The 22,490-nt window shown below is 40.1% G+C and overlaps 1 protein-coding gene across 9 annotated transcripts in view; it reads right to left on the bottom strand.

The window, feature by feature from the left end:
- Positions 1-22,490, bottom strand: part of CTNND2 (catenin delta 2) — a 676,745-nt gene that overhangs the window by 257,521 nt on the left and 396,734 nt on the right. For all 9 annotated transcript variants that reach the window (XM_086740367.1, XM_086740369.1, XM_086740370.1 and 6 more), the window contains one exon: positions 14,087-14,281. In XM_086740367.1, coding sequence (XP_086596493.1) covers positions 14,087-14,281 — 195 coding nt within the window. The remainder of the gene's footprint in view (positions 1-14,086; positions 14,282-22,490) is intronic.

Here is a 22,490-nt window from a genome sequence, read left to right as displayed (position 1 = left end):
ACACTGGAAGTGGAAGATTTTGGAGGAATATATGGTTGATGGAACCTGAAAACATTTACCAAAAGAGGAAAAAAAATACCGTAATTGATACTACCAGCTACCTCTAAGCTAGTTAAGATTTTATGAAGGCACTCTAATATCCTCTGTTCAAAAGACATATGCACAAGGAAATTCATACTATAAACATGCAAACTGAGAGCAGAACAAAAAAAAAAAACAAAACACCCCACTAAAGGATTTCAAGATACAAGCCTCCAATTTAGATTTAAAACACTCAGGCCCTTATGCAAATACCAACACCACACAAGTCTTCTGTAGCTTGGCAACGTTGCTACATAGCTTCTCGTAGTTGAAAAAGGAAAAACACAGTCAAAACTACTGCAACTTCCTAGTCCTCTTGTTTTCCATTCTCTCCTCCCTCACTTCTCTATACTCTTTTGTTTTGTCCTATTTAGTTGCTGATCTTCCAATCAAAACTCCAGTCTCCAAATTCTCAACCAGAGAGTAACAAAAAGAACCTGTAAGCAAATCCTCCCTGGTACCCTCACAGAACAGGCTCTTCTCCATTCAGCCAACCTTTGCTCTCAACGTATCTGCCTTTCAGGGCTTCCAGGACTGCACCAAACTCCACAGAGTCAATTGGAAAAGATTCTTTCCCTTCATTACCTCCATGTCCTCTCCCTCCCTCAGGGATTTCTAGTTATGTTTCAAAGACGCAGTCTTGTATCCACTAATTCCTTCTGCTGGCTCCAGCTTTCTCCAGATGCTCGTATTTTGTGTACTTCATGGGAAATACAACCTCCTTCCCTCCAGTCAGCTGCATCATGCTCAGCTCAGCACCTTCAATATCCAGGCACAGCAAACAGCCAGTCTGCCTGCTGTACCAGGTATGTCTTTTTAAGGGAACATAACATGCCACTCAGGGGAAATGCAAGCAACAAAAGAAATAGACACTGAAGAGCATGGTACTTAACAAAAACAGTCTCTTTTCCACCCACAAATATGTTAGTCACAATTTCCTTAGGTACTGCTTTTACCTGGCTGTCACACCTACTCGTAATTAGTGTGTCTACACGTTGTTGCAAGCATGTATCTGGTAATATTTTTATCATCAGACTTTTTCATGACATGGTAAGGGGGGAGGAAGCCTTTTTATCAAGGCAACACCCATGTCTCTTCCAGATGGCACCACAGGAGATTTACATCGTTCCTCCTTCCCCATCCCATCTTCAAAATCAAAGGTAGCTGTTTAGCTGCTATGCTATTACTTCTGTGGGAAATACTCAGTGCATCTCTGAATTAGTTAACAGGTTCATTCCCACTGCTGGCAGCTGTAGAGTATTAAGCCTAATGAAAATCATAAATATACTTAGAGTGACTGTACACCCCCGTAATGAATTATTACCCATTTGCTATTTATTTAAAAAATCTTAAAATCATCTCCTGACTATCGCTGTATTTACATGCCACCGTTTTGTGGGAGAACAACTCCTTGCTTCACAGAAACCAAGTAAACATCACATGTGCTCTGCATATTGTCACATTCAATAAATCCTCTTCCAATGCAAAACCTGACAATCTTTGAAGACTGAAGAACTGAAGTTGCTACTGCACTGATGCATCCTTTCATTCTGATTTTTTAAGACCATTCTTTAGATCTGACACTAATTGTTACAATAAGGCTAAATGTTCCTTTGCTTAGAAACATATGTTTTTCCACCATGCGGAAAGAATTAATGACAGAAAATACTGCTTCCATGGTTTCTGAGTTATTCCTCTGTTTACAGAACTGATGGTATCTAGTCACTTTGAAGGCTCCTTTTGTCTATGCTGTTCGACTTCAGTTTGTGCATTCTCACATTGTCTGTGTCTCAGTTTCCTTTTCATGTTTATTTTTTGTTTAAAATACATACTTCTTTTTCCTTTTATTGAACAGTTCCACTGGGGAAGACATATAACCGCCATTGCCTAACCCTCAGCATATGGAGTAACTTTCTTAATCACCAATTTAGACTTGGCATTTCTTTACTAGTAATTATTTTATTTATGGGTTCAAGTACCTAACTAGCTGGTATCAATCTGAAATCACCTAGCTCCATTAGGGTTAGCAATGGAAGCAAATACATAGCTTATGAATAAAGTAATCTATAAGGATTTTTGTACCTCTAGAGCAAATTTCAATGAAGAAATAGGTAGATAAGTAATCCAGTGAGCAACAATGATGACAGAGTTGGTATCTTACAAATCCTTAGTTCAGTTCAATAGATACACTGCCTGAGATGAACGAGTTGCGATCAAAGTTTATTTGAAGCTGTGCTTGATGTGATTCCAGTGAGACCTAAAGTCAAAACCTGAACACAGCCTATTCCACAGCCAGGTCTGTTACAGGGCTTCACTGTTGTGCCCAACCTCACATCCCCACACCCACAGCGTGCGTGGCCAGCAGGTCAAGGGAGGTGATTCTCCCCCTCTACTCTGCCCTGGTGAGACCCCACCTGGAGTACTGTGTCCAGTTCTGGAGCCCCAAACATAAGAAGGACATGGACCAGTTGGAGAAGGTCCAGAGGAGGGCCATGAAGATGATAAAAGGGCTGGAGCACCTCTCTTATGAGGACAGGCTGAGAGAGTTGGGGCTGTTCAGCCTGGAGAAGAGGAGGCTCCGGGGAGACCTGATAGCGGTCTTCCAGTACCTCAAGGGGGCCTACAAGAAAGATGGGGATAGGCTGTTTAGTAGGGCCTGTTGCGATAGAACGACAGGTAATGGTTTTAAAATAGAGGGGGGTAGATTTAGATTAGAAATTAGGAAAAAATTTTTACAATGAGGGTTGTAGAACACTGGAACAGGTTGCCCAGAAAGGTGGTGGATGCCCCATCTCTGGAAACGTTCAAGGCCAGGCTGGATGAGGCTCTGAGCAACCTGACCTAGTCAGGGATGTCCCTGCTCCTTGCAGGGGGGTTGGACTAGATGACCTTTGAAGGTCCCTTCCAACCCTAACCATTCTATGATTCTATGATATCCTACATCTTTCCCTCCAGTCATTCTGAAATCCACGGAGTCTGAGGTGACACCAAGGTTTTATGCAGATATTAGGATTCCCAAAGCAACTACATATTTTCATTTATTTCAGATTCCCAGCTCCCTGACTCAAGGCAGGAGTGACTTCCTTCCTTCTTTACAACCAAACAGGGCAGAAGCCGTGTTTTTCAAGTTTTCACAGTATTAAAAAAAATATAATACTCCATACCATCTCCAGGAACTGACTGCATTTCAAATCTGTCAGATTTTAATCTCCACTAATACATGCAACTTCCATTGTCAGGCGCAGCTTCTAGCATGTTTTAGTGATGCTGCTCTGCACAAAAAAAAAAAAATATGATGCATCCATGTAATGTGCTAATCAGATGCCAACTTTGGCTGCTAAAGGTGCTTTGCCAAGATCTTTTCTCAGATTGTCTCTTCTCTCTCTCTGAGTTACATCCCTCAATTTTGGGAGAACACGCAGTTTAAGTAATTTGTTACATGAGCATTTAAACAAAGAAAGTAAGAACCCAAGGCCCTTAAAAGCAACTGCCCCATCAGAATTCAAGATACTAAAATTCACTGTGCCAGTTTCCTCACTGGAGATAAAATTCAGCCCTCAGTAATGGCACTATACAAGACATATATATCACTTTTTTCCTCTTTGTAGTATTACATGGTTTCACATTGTGTGCATGGGACATAATGACCAGAACTACTATAAAACCTGATCATAGCAAACCCACACAGACCATACTACTGCAGGTAGATTAACCTACTGCAATTAAATTTATGTTTTCACTCCAAATTCACCTTCCCTTGAAATCCCTTCAGTAAAGGTTTCCTGCCCAACTGGTCAACAAAAAACAGAACACATGGACAAAAGTCACAAATTATTATTAAAAAATGTATAAATATTGCAAAACAATAACAGATTAACAGCCTGCACTGCATCATGCTACAGCCACCAAGCACATGGATGTCTTCTCCTTCAGATTTTGACTTCTCCCTATTTAGTACACTATAATTGTAAGTAATAAAATGGCTAATAACCAGTATTTTTTAAACACTTTACTGAGCTTCAGCTATTTTAATTAATAGTTTCAATGCTGGAGGGGAGAGTTATTTTACTATTAAGTTAACCACATTTATATTCCAGTGCCAGACTATGTGATATGTACACCTTAAACATTAACTTAACTTCTGCAAATTATAGTTTGAAAGTTACTGGACTCATTATAATAAAACCGAACATCTTTGAATATTTGCTGTACTCGTAAAAACTCCAACTCTACATGTAAACTGCTGAATTTATGATAGAAGAAGAAACTACCTCTAAAAGTAGACAGTCTTATATAGAACAAAAGATTACAGCTTGAGTTAAAAAAATAATAGGCTGGTGATTTTTAGAAGAGTGCCTTTAAATATAATGCTGCAGAAAGAATGACTCTCTAACAATAGCATTAGTAGTCTTGAAGATATTACTAGATAGTTACCTCTGGCACAGTATTCTGGTTTTGTTCAGCAAAGATTCATAATGAGATTTATGAAAGGTGTTCGAATTGCTTCTTATTTCATGAATGACAACCTTGTATTTCTACACAACACTGAAGTTAATAAAAGAGAACTGACATAGTCCTGCATCACTAAAGTCTAACGTGACCAGGCTTTAACCTGACACTACCCCTGTACCATAATTAGATGATAAATACACAGACAGTTACCGGCACAGAGCGGATACTGTGTTTTCTCAGTAGATGAGATTTACAGGGTATGTACTTCCCTGACCAAGATTTTATAATCACACTTCTCCCTCAATAGGTGGCAAAAGTCAAAGAGACATCTGAGAAGCGCTCAGATATGCTCTAAGTCATCCTTCTATTGAAAAAGGAGAGGAGAATAATTAGAAAATACATAGACAAACCACAAGCCTCTGGAGGTGACCTGTTCACGGGACAGAGGAAGGAGGCTGCGGATACTGACCATTTTAAAAGGTTTCTGTTCTGAGCAGCGGTGAAATCTGGGCTGTTTTCAGATGGGTACAATTCCTCTATGGAACCTAACCATGGGCTCAATACTTTGAAGCCTGCAATATCTTATCTGGAAAAATGCTTCTCCGCTATAAAGGCAATATCACTTACAGATTACCGACTCTCAGGTTCTGCAGGTGGAAACCCTGCAAAACTCAGAGGTTCTGCAGGGTTTTCACCTCCTGCCACTTCCCTCCCTCTCTCATTGCTCTTGTCCACAGCTTTACAGCGACGACTGGACACCACTGAACTTGAAAACAATGATGTCTTTTATTATACTCCTGTCCATGTTTTAATAGGATGGAAATAAACTAAGATTAAAAAAAAAAAAAAAATCTCAGATAAGATGCCACTGTACCTGGAAAAAGAATCACCTAAAAACACATATGCAAGAATAAAACACAGATGAGGCTACACCAGTCACCACAGATCTGTCGAATAAAATGGGATTATGACTTTGCATTGCTTTGAGGTGATTTGTTATTCACTATGCAGATCACTAAGGTATTTTGTGCTCAATTTGCTTTGTACTAAAGATTTGTTGCCTGCTTGGTTCCTGTAATTCTCTCTCCCAAAGCAATGTTATCAAGTGGGTGTCAGTTAGGAATACAGGTCTATTATCACAACATTACCAAACTAACAGAGATGCAGTGGTAGGAATAATTTTTCTTTTTAATTTCCCTGAAAACATCATGTCCTATAGCCAGAACTCCATGCTGTGTGATTTACCAGCATGATCCTCAATTAATCTGCAGCTGTGGCATCACAGTACGCCCCTTGCACAGCACATCAGCTTAGGGCAAAACAAAAACCAAAACAAACCAACCTGTCCCACAACAAGAAAAAAAAACCACAACCTAAGTAGAAAGAAGTGATGTTTAGTATTTATAACCTAACTACTGCACTTTAGGATTGAACAAAAAAAAACTAAATAAAGATTTGAGAAGCAGTACAACAGACAAAGGGTTTAATCCAAAGAGAGCAAGTCAAAGCTGATTTTTCTGTTGCTCCTCCTTTTTGCCCTAAGTGACAACTTTAAAGTCAAACACAGAAAAATATGTTTGAAAACAAGGTTCCCTTTTTACTTTCAAATGAAGTATTTGTAATACACAAACTAGCATGCGACAAATAGCTTCTCATTAATAGCTAGATCCTGCTCTGAGACAAGAGAGCATTGGAGAATGGATTGACAGCAGCCCTGAGGAGAAGGACTTGGGAGTGCTGGTGGATGAGAAGCTCAACATGAGCGGGCAATGCGCCCTTGCGGCCCAGAAGGCCAACCGCATCCTGGGCTGCATCAAGAGAAGCGTGGCCAGCAGGTCAAGGGAGGTGATTCTCCCCCTCTACTCTGCCCTGGTGAGACCCCACCTGGAGTACTGCGTCCAGTTCTGGAGCCCCAAACATAAGAAGGACATGGACCAGTTAGAGAGGGTCCAGAGGAGGGCCACAAAGATGACAAGAGGGCTGGTGCACCTTTCCTATGAGGACAGGCTGAGAGAGTTGGGGCTGTTCAGCCTGAAGAAGAGAAGGCTCCAGGGAGACCTGATAGCGGTCTTCCAGTACCTCAAGGGGGCCTACAAGAAAGATGGGGAGAGGCTGTTCAGTAGGGCCTGTTGCGATAGGACTAGGGGTAATGGTTTAAAATAGAGGGGGGTAGATTTAGATTAGGTATTAGGAAAAAAATTTTTACAATGAGGGTTGTAGAACACTGGAACAGGTTGCCCAGAAAGGTGGTGGAGGCCCCATCTCTGGAAACGTTCAAGGCCAGGCTGGGTGAGGCTCTGAGCAACCTGATCTAGTTGGGGATGTCCCTGCTCCTTGCAGGGGGGTTGGACTAGATGACCTCTGAAGGTCCCTTCCAACTCCAACCATTCTATGATTCTTTGATTCTAAAAGAAAAACTATACCAATGTACTCACTGATGATCACTGTAACAACTTTAAAACATCTAATTGTATATATATAGGAAAAACAATTTTTATCCTCTACCATCCTTAAAATTCCTTTTATTTATTAATCTGAAGTCTACAGAATCACAAGTGATACATCTGGTTAAATAAAATCCAGTTCCATGCTGAGAAGCAATACCAATACAACCTGAGAAAGGATGAGATAGCTGTGGGGCAACTGGGATATAAACTGCCTTGTGGAACCTGCCACTGGTGATATGCAAGGCTCAAAGTCAGTCTGATATCCAGTGCTGAAGTTATGTTTGCATGTCTTGCAGGTACAGAAAGCTGTGAATCAATCTATGGGATACATCAGGACATTAGAGTCCCACAATGTCATATTCACATAGTCTCATTTCTACACAAGAATGATGTGCTAATTTTCTAAATTCTTTTCAGCATGTTCAAGTCATAGACAACTTCAGTGACTTGAAATGGCTGAAGAGAACAACTTACCAAGGGATTGCTTCCTATAAGTTATGGTAATGACTATCAAAAAGATATCTCTCAAAGAAAAAAAAATCATATTTGTTTCAGATATCATCTGAATACTGAATATCAAGTGCAAGGTCCTGCACCTGGGCCAGGGCAACCCCTGTATCAATACAGGCTAGGGGATGAAGGGATTCAGAGCAGTGCTGCAGAGAAGGACTTGAGAGTGATGGTAGATGAGAAGCTCAACATGAGCCAGCAGGGCGTGCCAACTGCATCCCGGGCTGCATCAAAAGAACCGCAGCCAGCAGGTCGAGGGAGGTGATTCTCCCCCTCTACTCTGCCCTGGTGAGACCCCACCTGGAGTACTGTGTCCAGTTCTGCAGCCCCCAACATAAGAAGGACATGGACCAGTTGGAGAAGGTCCAGAAGAGGGCCACAAAGATGATCAGAGGGCTGGAGCACCTCTCCTGTAAGGAGAGGCTAAGAGAGTTGGTGCTGTTCAGCCTGGAGAAGAGGAGGCTCCAGGGAGACCTTATAGCAGTCTTCCAGTACCTCAAGGGGGCCTACAGGAAAGATGGGGATGAACTTTTTATCTGGGTCTGTTGTGGTAGGACAAGGGGTAATGATTTTAAACCAAAAGAGGGTAGATTTAGATTAGACATAAGGAAGAAATTTTTTACAGTGAGGGTGGTGGAACATTGGAACAGGTTGCCTGGAGAGGTGGTGGATGCCCATCCCTGGAAACGTTCAATGCCAGGTTGGATGAGGCTCTGAGTAACCTGACCTAGCCAAAGATGATCCTGCTCCTTGCAGGGGGGTTGGACTAGATGATCTTTGGAGGTCCCTTCCAACCCTAACAATTCTACCAAAATGTTATAAACTACTTCACAACCACTAAAAAAGAAAATCCTTAAAAAGTTTAAAAGTTCAAGCTTAAAAACCTTTAACACCAAAGAGCTGGGACTGTCCTGCTTCACTTGTTCAATGAAAACAAGGAGAGGAGGAGGAGGTCAGAGCCATTTGGGCACCAACAAGCAAGAAAACTAGCAACATCCCCTTCCTGTAAAAAACCAAACTCAAACAAACCAACAGTGCGATCAATTTTGTACAGGCTGTTCCTGTCTAGGGTGGCAGAAAAAAGGGGAGTTTTACTTCTGCCTCTCCTTTAAGTCCTGAACAGAGACCTGATCCTCACCACAGGCACCTAATAAGATAAACAAGGAGGCAAAAGAGAGAAACTGTCCAGCCACGTTGTGAGAAAGTCACTAGCTCAGCAACGAGAGAATTACAATTTTCCCTCAGACACTGCTTAACCTCCAGGACAGCAGAAGCCTGGGCCAGGTGCAGCAGAGGCAAAGCAGTAAACACCAGCATGGCTCCCATCCCTCCAGGAGCATGTCTAACCTGTGAAGGAAGACTGGCCTCCGTGAGGAAGTGCTGCCCCTACCCCACTAAAGCAAGACACACTTTTACAGAAGACAGACAACGCTGCAAGTAACTAGGAGGAGTGCTTGACATAAGGTATCCCTTGGTGCAAACTCCTCTCCTTCAGCAAACGAAGAACCAGACAGGAGTGGGAAGGAGGGTGGAGAAGAGGAGGAGAGCATCTGTCCAGAAACACAATGGTAATTCTCACCTTCCTTCTGTTTTTCCTGAGGACAATGAAATACAGAGTTTGTCCCTGTTGCTGGCAAGCGCTTGGACAGAAGCCATGGCCAGGAGCAATAGCTAACTCTTCCCTCTGAAAAGGGGCCCCCTTGACTCTCCACGGCTCCCCTGACAGCACTCTCCCTCCACAAAGAAACCTAACTCGCAAAGAGCCATGTTTCTGGTTTGCACCTGCTGTCACAATTTTGACAGGCCTCTGCCCTTTGCTCAGCACTCTCCACCACGGCACCCAGGAGGTGGTGGAGCCTGTGGCAGCACAGCTTTCGGTAGGAGACAGCTTCAGAGGCAGTGGTGCACTCAAGCATCAGTGGGAGGAACTGTGGGGAGGCCTAGCCTGAGGAGAAGAGGCCATCAGAGAAGTTGGAGGGAAGCCTGGCAATCGCCTGTACAAGTAGGGACACCAGGCAGCTTTGGAGGTAGCTCCAGAAGTGCTGCAGGAGTGCCCCTGCCCCACAAAGGCTCCTCAACGGATAACTCAATGCAAGATCACGTGTGCTAAACCCTTTACGTCCCGCACTGAGCCACTCCTCAGAAGCATTGCAAACCATGACTTCTTATCCTTTCACTATTCAACCTCCTTTCAATACATCTTTCATTTCAGGGTCCCCTTTTTTAATTTCAACAATATCAATCACAGACCCTACTCTTCCCTTTCTAACCCTTTCCCTCTCTCTCTGTGAAGCACAGAAGAGTCCTCACAACGCCCTGCATGTCCCATCTTCATCAGGAAGGCACTTCAGCTCTGCACACCCAGCACTCAACACTAACACCAACTGGCTGTGTAACCATACAAAGCTGCTGGACTTCCCACAATTGAGCTGCGTCACAAGTCCTTCTCACAGTGACCTTCAGGGGGCTGGAGGCAGAGAGTGCCCTCAGGCTGTGCATCCCGAGGCAATACTTCAGCTTTCTTCAAGGCCATCAAGGTTCCCTCGGTGCCAATGAGATGCACACATCCTTCGCTGAGCTGATGACAGGTTCACTCCTCTGGTGTAACTGCTGGTTCATCCTTGCCACTTCTGTGAGGCTGGGGACAAAGATACTTGCCCCCAGCCCCTGAAACCCATGAGTCCTCTTAAAGCGTGAGCACTCTGCAGGTTTTGCAGTCTAAATGTCCTCTGTCCTCAGCCCATCAGCATCACCGGTGCTTTTAAGCAGCAGACCACTGGGGACAGCACTCTTTCAAGGCTTTTAATAACTTTATCTGGAAATCACATCCTTTTTACAGATGAGGGCTCATCTTTCTCACTGAGGGACCACAATGAAAGCAAGTGTCATTACGAACTTCCAGATAGAATGCTGCCAGCATTCAGAAGGTGATGGCAACCAGTCCCACAGACCCCACCGCTGCCAAAGCCATGCTCCCCTGCTGCAGGTCGGCACCAACAGCCCAGAACCTGAGCAGCAAAGCTGCTTCCTCCTCAAAGCAGATACAGAAATCCCAGGCTTGCAAAACAGAGAGATTTTGCCCACTTGGACTTGCTTCATGTTTAATGTGAATTAAATACCAATAACTAATGACTAAATCCCGAGTCCAAACTTCTAATTCTGCAAATAAGTGAATGATCACCAATTCTGTGTCCCTCTCTGGCTGAAAGGCAATCCTTCCCCCCTCTTAAGTAACAGCCCTCTTGAAATCCAGTGGTGTTCATGTAACCATCCCATCAAATAAGTTTATCTCTGCTATTAACAACTTGGAATTTAAAGTAATAATGCAAGGCCTTTAGGATTATAAGGAACTAAGTAACACACCTGCCTGGACATAAATTATTAGTATTATTTACTTGGGTTACAAATACAAGCTTTAAGTTGTTATCCAGTAAGCAAATTAATTTGTAATTTATATTATGACTGAGCACTCCCTCCAAGCACATCTTGTGTGGATTCCCATTTCCAAAGTAGAATTTCACATCTATTGCTACTTTTAGTGCAAAAGTTTGGGCTGATACTTTTTATATGAGAGAAGGCGTTACCATCTGAAGACCAAAAGGGATTCTTAAGTAAAAGCTATTGACCAGAAAAGCTTCTGCCAGTTACTGCTGTCAGGTTTGAAAGATTTCTAGCTTAGACAGCATGACAGTAACACACCCGCTCATAATTAAAAGCACAAAGTGATGAAGAATTCATCCTGCCCCTATCTAAAGTTACGCTAGTAAGGTAGACGTGCAGAAAGTTCCTACTGTTTTGTACCTTCTGCAATATGTAGCCCCTAGTGCAGAACTATTGTCATGCATTTCATTCATGAGTGGAATGCAAGGAAAATAGAAAAGCTTAAAAAAAACCCAACCTAGAAATCAGTGAGTAAATAGAATAAACACAATTTAGTTTACCCTGTAGAGAAAATTTATCTTACTGAATTCTGCTCACTAAACCTTGATTCACCTAGAGGATAAAAAAACTCTGAGTGGGCTTTATCCTTATTTGTGTAAACACTTCTGAATGTATTAAGTATTTAAGAGCTCACAGAAGAGAAAGAGGTGATGTTTATGTTTAAAAAAAAAAAAACAAAACCACCATGTTTCCATTCTGTGAGTCACTTAATCTTCCACATTGAGTGAAATTTTCAAATTCAGGAAGAATGTTCTCTTTGAAAAAAAAACCAAAAAACCCACAAGCATAAAAGTAAATGGCTTGCAAGTATAACTAGCATAATTTTTGTTTCTAATGTGCAATGTTAGCTGCAGAAAAAAAAAAAAAATCCAGGCTTTGGACAGAGTCCTTAGACCAAGTTTGCCTTCCTTTTTTTTTCGGTCACATGTGGAAAAGCATGCACCATCTTCATTATTAAAGGTACTGTTGTAACAGACAAAACAATGTGAACTATGGTCTATAAAGGAGCACACTGAGGTCTTAAAGCTCCTCTATCCTCTCCCACCCTGGTGCCATTCATGCACACAGAAGACACAAGCCATGAACCCTTGGCACATATCTTCAAGGAGTACAAAGCAATCTACATCTCTCATATCTTATACCAAACAGTCAAGACAAATAGCTATTCAGTCCTACAACAACAAACACTTAAGAAAACCCAATGAAGAAATAAAAAGTTATATGTGCCAAACTTCAGTTGAACTCCTTCCCCTTCTTTCTGCTAATTTGAGAAAAATTGTATGGTTTCCATCAGAAGGGCATTTGTAGTAGCGGCAGGAGGAGTTTGAGAGCTGATCCGATCCAACCCAAAATTCCCTCTGCATACTGAGAGCTCTTCAGCCTGGTTGTGTGAAAGACTGACAGCATCCACAGCTAACACCTATCGACAGAGCAACAAAATAATTGGCCTGGCATGCATCCACTTGCTTTAATTTCCCCTGACTCTGATGACAGAGGTGGAGAGGGAAAGGGAGGGAGGATCAACCCAACACAAAGCTGGACTGATGGGGTTGCTCTTCAGAATGAGCCTGAAGCAATGTTCAAATCCATATCCCAAACAGCAAAACAAAATTCACCTTCACGGGGCCATTTCTGCTACCCAGCGTATTCCCTTCCAAAAACCTATCTTCAGGTTTTACCCACTAACATCCTGTATCCCAATTTCATTCACTGTAATTGTGATCTATGTTGACAGGGTTTCCTTCCTTACGGAGGTGTTATCAAGATTGCAGTCACAAAACAGCCTGCTACTTCTGTGCAGAAAACCAAGGGGTATTTTGCAAGCAAAACAAGAAACTCTCTTCAGGGTACGACTGGGAAAGGGAGCATCGTATAGGAAATATGAGGCGGCCACATGTGGAACATTGGGATTAAAGTTCAATATAAATAGCTGCTTCAATCACTATCACTGCCTCCGCTGCTCAGTGATTTAGGTAGAGGTCTTCTCCTCTTCATGCAAAGAACAGTAATTTTCTCATATACACACATGACCTCTACACAAAACATACACTATGGTAGTTTCTTTAACAGGAAAGAAATGGCGTAATGGTGTTCTTCAAAAAGTATAAAGCTGTTACAGGTATTTAACTAGAGAATTCTGTGGAAAAATGTCTTTTTAAGGATTTTCTCCTGTACTCTGAACACCCAAAACTTGCATAAAGCAACAGAAATTTTTGGACATGCAAAAAACCTGCCAGCTTTGCCCTTAGATAAATGGTTTTTAAAATAATAAAAAAAAAAGTTTTAAAAGAAAGGAAAGTATCTCGTTCCAAAAAGTACACCTAACTTTTTCTTGATGAAAATGAGAGTTATCTGAGAATGGACATAATCTTCCATCTTTGGTCAACAGAGCAAAGATAAAACATCAGAAATACTCACAATTCCTAAGGCAAGCTCTTTCTACATCTGCTTTAGGCTATTTTGGCTGTAGCATTTATGTACTCTAATTATTTTGTGCATTAAATACCATAAATATCCCTGTTGATTTGTGATCTACTTGTGGGTTCCAGCAGACAGCTATATTTCAATTGGCTGAGAGGACATTCTGCAAGTAGGATTTATACACCAATGCATTTCACAGACAATCATTATTTTTTATGAATAAACCAGTGATATTAACAGCTTTTCTCTACGCCATAGTTCAATTTTATGTCTGTGTACCTATATCCAAGTGTACCTCTGTAGGAGAGATGAACATTTATGTATGATTCACTTCAAAACATTAGCTTCATGTGGAAGGAAGCTTGCAGTTCCTTTGTAACACACAAAATACCTTTGCAAGCAGAAAAACTCCAGCAATTTCTTCAGAGGTCACAATTTGATTTTTATCAAAGACAGTGCACAAGATCAATAAAAATATTCTCTCCCCCCTTATGAGTAAGCTCCCTCCCCAAATTAGCTTAGCCCACCGTACATATAGCACAACATTAAGTAGTTCTCCGTTTTGTGCATGCCTTTGGGGTTCTATTGATAGCTGCCATCTACAAAAGGTATTTTGTTTGACTGGCATGCACATAATGCATTTTGCTTAGCACATCAGAAAGAGAAGAAGAATTAGTACTGAAGAATAAGGTGTATCTCATAAAAAGACAATCATGCAAGTTACATCCACCTACCTGTACTAGTGCGGTATGTGCCTGTGTGTGCTGGTTGCAGAGGGTCCCCCTGACTCTGGCTGAGACTCCTCATAGGGGGCTTCTGATAAACTCTGTCTTCGTAAATAGGATCTATATGGTGTTCTGGAGACTGCAGTGCCCTTAACTCGGAGCCAAGGTGGCTGTGCTGGCTGCTGTAAGAGGCCCGAGACCCAGCTGCAAATAGATTTATAAGAGACATTTAAGAGATAGAGAAAAAAAATACAGGATCTGACTTTACTAAAAGTTTACTTGAAAGTAACACTTAAACACAAAACCAACCAAACAAATCAAAGAAATAAATGTTATCTACATACAAACAGAACCAGCATGCAAGGGCAGCCACAGTTCCAGTCAATCACTTCAGCTGCATCATCCAGCTTTCTGCACCTACTCCAAAACCTCATTTCTTCTGAGGGTACTACATATTTTGGAGAGACACATATCAGGATATCGTCTCTTCTTTAACAGAGAGCAAAAACACCCAAACCTTCTCAAAGAAGAAAGAAAGGGAAGGGGGTGGTGTGCAGTGAAAAGCAGTGTGATCCAGAAATGCCCTTGACCAAAGGTGTCCACAGAAGAACACAGAATGGGGGAGAAGAAAGGAGCAGCAGTCAGAACTAGTTTCACATGTTATGCCCATATCTTAAGATCTACAAATGAAATAAGCTAAAGCTGATGAACAGATGTCGTTATATGAAGGCTGATCTTTTTGCTGCTTCACTCAAGTACAATAGAACAGTTGTGCCTTATCAACATTTTGCCCTCAAGAGTTTAAAAAAAAAAAAAAAAAAATCATATTGCCAAGACTTTCTACGACTTAAATATCCTCTGAGAATGAATAAATTAAACATGCCTCCTGGAAAAACTATTTTAAGGATACAACTGTTTGGTTGGTTGTTTTTTTAAAAAAATAAAATCAACTGGGATTGTATCAAAACATCTTATTCTACTATTTAAAAACCCCTATTTTCTACCACAGCTTTTTAAAAAGAGACTTCTATATTTCCAGCTGTGACCACTTTTATCACTTGAATCCCTCTGTGGTCTTTTAGCAAGATTTCCAAGGAGAGTCACGGAGAAGCCATACAAACACTATACATTTTGAAGGCAAGAATCAAGCAAGTACGCAAGCAACACTTGACAAAGGTTAGGTCTATACCACAAAGTGGTAACACGCTATTTAAATGTTTAGAAAAGCAATCAAAGGTACAACTATTGCACCCCTTGCTGATACTCCTGTGAGGTTAAAATCCTGGATGTGGGTGATATTCTACCAACTTAGCTTGTACTGCTCAAACCATCAGTGTAACTATTGCTGCTGAAAATCTCTGCCACATTCATTGTGTCAGCAGTGATTTTGCTGCATAAACAAACACCAAACACATGTTACTTAAACTTTAATACAAATTGTCTAGAGGAAAAGAATAATTTATTCATTTTCCTTCTTTCTAATCAGCTTGTGCCATATATGTGTCTTCTGAATTTTTCAATGTATGTGTATGTTTTTAGTGGAATAACCTATTTGCATATTTTTCCCTTCAAACATTTTTCAGACTGACTTGCCATTAGCACACCACTGAAAGTAATTCTGTTGTTCCCCTTACCAGAAAGTCTGTCAAGAACCCCAAAGACATATTTTTTCCTATAACTACTGCAATTATCTACTAAGTTGATATTACTATTACAGAATTAAATTCTTCATGGTCTGCATTTTCAAAATGCTCTTTAACCCTGCACCTTTAAGACTGATTTTCAGAACAGCTGAACGGCTCCACCAAAGTCTAGTATCCTTCAGAGTGACCTAAAATACAGCCTGCTAGGATTATGTCCAAATTCCACTGTGTACTGGGTTCAATCTGTATTCAGAGAAAAAAAAAAAAAACAAAAACCATAAAAAATGACGGCAACATTTCAGAAGTTCAACAGTGCATCAGCAAACCAGACTTGCTATAGAATACAGAATTATATCCCACTCTATAAGTACTACAATTTTTTTGTGCATTTACAGATTAACAAAGCTCTTCGGAACAATAGATTTTCTTCCTAATCCTTCTTCCAGTGAAGAATCCTTCTTCCACCTTCCCCAATGAATTCAGCGGCAGTATAACCCAAATATTAACGTGTTCTCAAACAGTTATGCTAGTCTTCTGCTGAGGGGGGCTTATTTCAACCTCCTTCATATCCTACCAACAATTGGTATGCAAGTGATAATAATGGTCTAATACTAAACAGATGTTTAGTATTAGTTTATTATGCTAATATTAAACAGATGGTTATTTGCATACTACATATGTAATTAAGACTGTAACACTACTGCACTAAACAGTAAACTTACATATAACCAGAGAAACTTCTTGATCAAAACACATTGCAGTTCAATCAAACAAAACAAGGAAGATGTGAGAAACAAAGAAAACCAGCCTAACTTGCCCGAAAACAGCTCAGTGACAATCTAGAAATAACTTGAAGCTACCTGAATAACAAGATTACAGGCAAACAACCCCAAAAAAGGTTCAAGAGTTAAAACTCTACCAGGGAGTACTTGCCACTATTCCTCTAATGTTTCAAGAAAACAAAGATTTCAACAGGTAATTTTTTTTTTCATTTCAGAAACATAAACACCCTCAAATCTCAGAAATTAAGGCCACCAAAACATGAATATACTTTTTAAAGCATGACTCTTAAACTGCTTTAGTTTCAAGCAAAACTGGTATTTTTCTACAGACCTCAATATGCAATTTTACTAACTGTTCCCATATTATCAGATATCAATATTTAAACATAAAATACTAGCACCCTTTGAAGTTCCTAAATCTAGCTAAAAAAAAAAAAATAAAAAAATCAGAAAATTGTAAAAAAGAAGGAATATCACTATCATTTTTAATGTTTCTATGAAGTTGTTGTTTCAAAAACTGGAATAGCAAGTTTCTGAATTTTTTTAAAGAGATTAAAATCCCTTTTCCATCGCTTTTAAAATTCTTACATGTATTAATTTATTCAAGTCTGAACTTAGAAACAATAGGTCTTTATCACATTTTATTTAAATACTGAAATCAACTAACCAATAGGTATCATACCAAATTCCCTTTGTTGCTGGTGCTGCATCATATCCAGCAAAGCTCGCACAGGTAACTTCCAAAAACCTAACACACAATTACAGCTGAAGTCAACAAAAGACTTGTAGATTTTTATACTATTAAAAAAGAAAATAAAGAAAGAAAAAGAAGAAAGCGTGATGGACTTCAGACAACAGCATCCAACCTCTTCTACACACTCAGCAACCCCCCCCCCCCCCCCCCCCCATATTCTGCTGCTTTAGGAGACACTGGAAAGACAGTTGGGATAACCGATAAAAACAAAGACCGTAAACTCAAAGAATTAATGCCACTGAGAAAGAAAGAGGTATAACATGCCTCCTGCCTGCATATAGGGTTAGCAGCAAACAGCTGCATCCTTTACTACCTGAAGCTACAAGCTGATCTGTATCATTTGCTTCAAAAAACCTTGCATTCATACAGTCTAAAGCTCACAGAGGTCTGAAAAGCAACAAAGTCAGAACGGAAAAGCCGCAATCAATATACTACCAGGAAGCAATAAAACATTGGATTCCCAAGGCCTGTTGGCATCCTCACATGCCAGGAGGCCCATCGCCCTCAACAGTGGCTTCCCTAAACCTACAGGCATCACAACTGCATGGCTCACCCCAAACTGCACTTGTTCAAACCCTGTGCTCAACCAGCTGCCATCCCTTCACCCTGCTACTAACACTGCACCGCTCTGGATTGCTTGAAACAAAAGCAGTGATGTGCACCAAGGCCACACACAGCTCTCCTGCCTATTCTGAAAATGGACTCACCCCTCCTCCCTGGCCCACCTGCCCCTAACAGCAACACTGTTTTTCCCTTGGGGAAGTATAAGGCATCAAGCCCATTCAAAGACAGGTCAACGGACAAGTTCAAATACAACTCATTATTAAATTTACAGTTCTGCAAGCTGTTAATTACAGATGACGTATTTAGCATCAGAGTAGACACAGAACTCTTATGACCATGGTTGTGAAGGAGTAAGTTTCTTCCTTCTTTCCAGACTGAAAAAAAAAAAAAAAAAAAAAAAAAAAAAACCAAAAAGAAAAAAAAAACAAACCAAAACCAAAACAAAACAAAAAACCCCACCAAAACCTCCAAAACATCGAGAAGAGCTAAACAATTACGCAGGGGTTGAAGAAACCACATGATAATTAATTTCTCCAATAGTCCAATCTTTAGTTTGACAAAAGGCTGAGAAATTATTTGATTGCAATACCAGAGAAATATCACAGCAGAAAGTATTGAAAAGACTAAAAGGCTCTAAAATATCTGTGAGGCATCAAAAGTGAAGCAGACAATTAAAAAAAAAACAACCAACCAAACAAAAAAATAGGGTACATTTATTTTTTTTAAACAGAAACTGATTGACTCTAAGTATACAGAAAAGACAGTCTTCTCTGTCTTCTGAAGTCTCCAAGACCCCACCCAGGTGAATCAGATTAGGGCAACAAGGATAACCTAGAGCTGGCCAGAAGTTTTACCAGATGAAGATACCACATTCCTACAACCTTTGCTCTCCTCCCACACTCAAGAGAGGCAACAGAATGAACCCAGGAAAAGTGCAGTCCTACCTAACTGGATCAAAAAGACAATCTCCACCCTTAAACACGTAACAAAAAAAACCAACCAACAAACAAACAAAACAAAACAACCCAAAGAACCCTACTAGCTGAAAGTTTCCAAATTATTCAGTTAGGTTCCTCAGTAGCATAGGGAAATCGTGGTTTTCTAGGAAAATGTGGGTTTTTTTGACAAAGTCTCACTTTCCATAGGAAGAAAAATACTGTAATCAGACAAGTGTAATGTGAGAGAAATACATAAAACAATCCCCAATTACTCTTCGGAGCTTATGCGGGCTGTCATGGAAATAAATACAACAGACACATTTGAATGACACTGCTAATCTGACAGTTTAGGTCAATAAATTAAACCACTATAGTTTCTTGCAATTAAATATGCTGACAATAAAGACATTAGAACTATTCAAATTAATGGATACACAGGCATTTGCATATGCTTTAATAAAGCCTGAACAGTTTTTTATTTGTACCCCTTGTGAAAGCCTGTATAACCCGTCATCCTGCCTTGCCCTAAGAAGGAGCCCTACAAATTCATAATACTCTCTAAACATCTCTAATAGCAAGAGGATACAGTAGGGCTCTCCTTTCCAGGATTTAAGAGCTCATTGGAAACATAAAATACGGAACTCATCATCTCAACATGAAGACAAACATCCAGATTTGACCAGCTAAACCATTCAGCCCTCACCTAGAAATCCTCCATCACAAAACATACTCATCAAGAGTCCTGTTGAGTAGTTTCTTTATGTTTATGACACAGGCACATCATTAATGAGATATGAGCCGAGGATGAAGCTCAACGACCATTATACTACCACTTATCAGTAATGCGTTTACGCCATTTAACTTGCTTGCAACCCCACACATTTCAACATGTAGTATATCTCTGGCTGCTTGAGGCTGTAAGTATCAAACTCAGACACAACGCACTCAGGAGATTTGATTTTTTTAAGAAAGATGATTGACCATCCACAACTGGCTGTACAGAGTTTTAATTTCAAATATAATGACAGCATTGCTCAAGTAACTTGCAGTAAGTTTTTCTTAGATTATAAGTAAAAAAAAAACCAAACCCCAAACAAAAAACAAAAAAACCAAACAAAAAAAACCCACAAAACATCCAAACAAACAAAACCCAACCCCACACAATGGTTAAATTCTAATAAGCCCATCAGTGAGATGAGGGACTGCAGGCACAGAAACTAAAAGAAAACCACAGCAATTTTGGAGCTTTGGTAAGTTGCATGCTTTTCAGAGGACTAAAATAACTTTTTTATCTAAATGGCATATCAGGGCTGAAAACCTTTTTTGACATTATTTTCTCTTAGACGCTTGCCCTAAAATGCTACCGTCCTTATTAATAAATAAATAAATAAATTATGCAGCACATGAAGTCATAGCTTCACCATAATTCTGAAAAAGCAACATGTGAGAAAGAGTATATAAACAGTAGGACTTTTACTCTGAACTCATATGTAATGAAACCTATTTTACAGACACTAACACTTCACATAGCAAAGAAGTTGATGTGAACCCAAGCGCAGAATTAAAAGTGAACAGGGGGGAGAAGGAGAAAGAAGTCAAACACTCATAGCTAGAGTTTTGCTATTGACCTTTTTTTTTTTCCAGAAATTTATGCAGAAATATCTCCAAAATGCTTGTCTGAATACATGCATCTTCTGCTCACAACACTAAAAAAGGACAGTACGACCTACAACATATGTTATTATGAATAAAACTAATAAAACTCAGATAAGGGGAATATACCAGCACTGTGTGATGAAAAGTACACAAAGGGAACCGAAGAAGTACCAAAGAGAAGAAAACATGTCTAACCCAGGTACTGAAAGGGAATACAAATGTTAAGACATGACAGATGGTTAAATTAACCAGTAAGACACGACAGGCCATATGGCAGCACCAGCTAATGCACACCTTGGGTATGTCAGCTTGCGCCCCTTGCATACCAATGATCTGCGTTCACCAGAACGAAAGCAGTCCAGAGTGAATTCCTTTTAACTGCGTTTAGATTTTTCTTAAACACAAGTTTCTCACCTGTTTAGATTTTACACACACAAAAAATGTATCCATTTGGGTCTGAAGGTTTTCTTTCCCCAAAAATTGAAATTAAAGATTAACTAACAAAAGATCAGAATTGAACTCATTTTTGTCTTTATACTCTTTTTCCAGTCTCACTATGCTATTCTGTCCATGACTCAGGACTATTTGTACAAATAACGAAGGAAATAATGCCATCACTGAATTGACTGATTACACACGATGCCTTTCAACTCCTGTCAGACTCCAGAAGACTGGAAAAAACATGGATGTGCTACTCTGGCATCCCTGGTCCACTCTATAGATCACCACAAAACAAGGATATGCTACAACATACAAGGCCCTAGAACTGGAAGAACAGGCTTGCCTCAGCTGTCACTATCTTAGACTGCTTTTCCTCAGGTTTTCTACTTAAAAGATTAAAGTGTGATACGATGCATGGCCAGGAGTGTTTCTCATAAACTATCATTGTGCTGTCAAACCTGTTAGCAGTTTTGCTGTCAGGGTACTGTCACGTTCAGCAGTACAGCTCACACTGTGGAATTTCCCAGACATCATTTGTCCATTTGTCCATTAACCAGATTAAGTATCTTAGGAAGGTCTCCTCAAAACAGATTGGCTTTGGCTGCTTAAGGGACACTGCAAAACCAGCCTCTGACCTAGGGTTAGCACTTTTCACATCAGTGCTAAGAATAAAGAAAGGTAGGGGAAAAGAAAAAGGGATTACACTTTTAGAAGTGTAATAAACAGGCCCAAAATAAACTTTAAAGATCATGTGATAAAATTATCCAGATAAAACTTACTATGTCTTATAAGAAGTATCTCATTTAAACTAGTTTTTAACCAAATATTGAAATTAATTACACTCCTAAGTATATTTAAAAGAGAACTAAAGCTAAAAATATTCTTTTAAGTTGTCTATGTTTACTTTCTAGTCATGCAATGTGACTTTACTGCAAAGTATTGTGTAAATTATTTTAATTCTACAAACCTAGGAAAAACAAAAAACTCCGCCACACCATAAATTTGTGTTTCTTCACAAGCACTTTTTTTTTCCTGCTACTCTCCTCATTCTGTTGAAAAGCATTCACCTGCTTAAAACATTTTATCAAAAATAAACTGTTGGCGGAAGAAGAGAAGTGTGACTGGAAACACAGAGATAAGAGGCAAAGATAGCCAGGAAGAAACAGCAGATTAAATGTGACAGACAAGTTCAGGGAGATAATTCCCATTTCATTTCTGATCTAGGGAACTGTCACTGAAGAAAGAAGGGAAACCAAAAACTCTCCCAAATCAATCGCTACCACACAGCAACAACAACTTGCCTTCAGTAAGGCAGAAAATTACAGAAAAATTTTAATCTTTTTTTTAAAACTATTAACTGAATGAACACATTGGGTGCTTCCCCCACCCCCTTTCTCTCAAGCTCTGCCTTTTCCCGTTCCCTCAACCCTGCCAGTTTTACAGAAAAGGAGAAAAAAGTCCTATGCACAAATGGGAACAGATACTGCTACCCAGTGACACAATTTACTGTTTCTAACTTTCCTGCTCACTAACTGCTTCGGCGGAGGGTGAAGTGCCTCAGCAATAGGATGACGTTACTAAGCAACAACGCCAAGCAGCGGGCATAGGCTGTTTCTATAGCTCACCACAGCTTCA

The sequence above is a fragment of the Chlamydotis macqueenii genome, chromosome 2, assembly GCF_036417535.1.
Source record: "Chlamydotis macqueenii isolate bChlMac1 chromosome 2, bChlMac1.mat, whole genome shotgun sequence".
Lineage (NCBI taxonomy): Eukaryota > Metazoa > Chordata > Aves > Otidiformes > Otididae > Chlamydotis > Chlamydotis macqueenii.
This window is presented reverse-complemented; position numbering and strand designations above follow the sequence as displayed.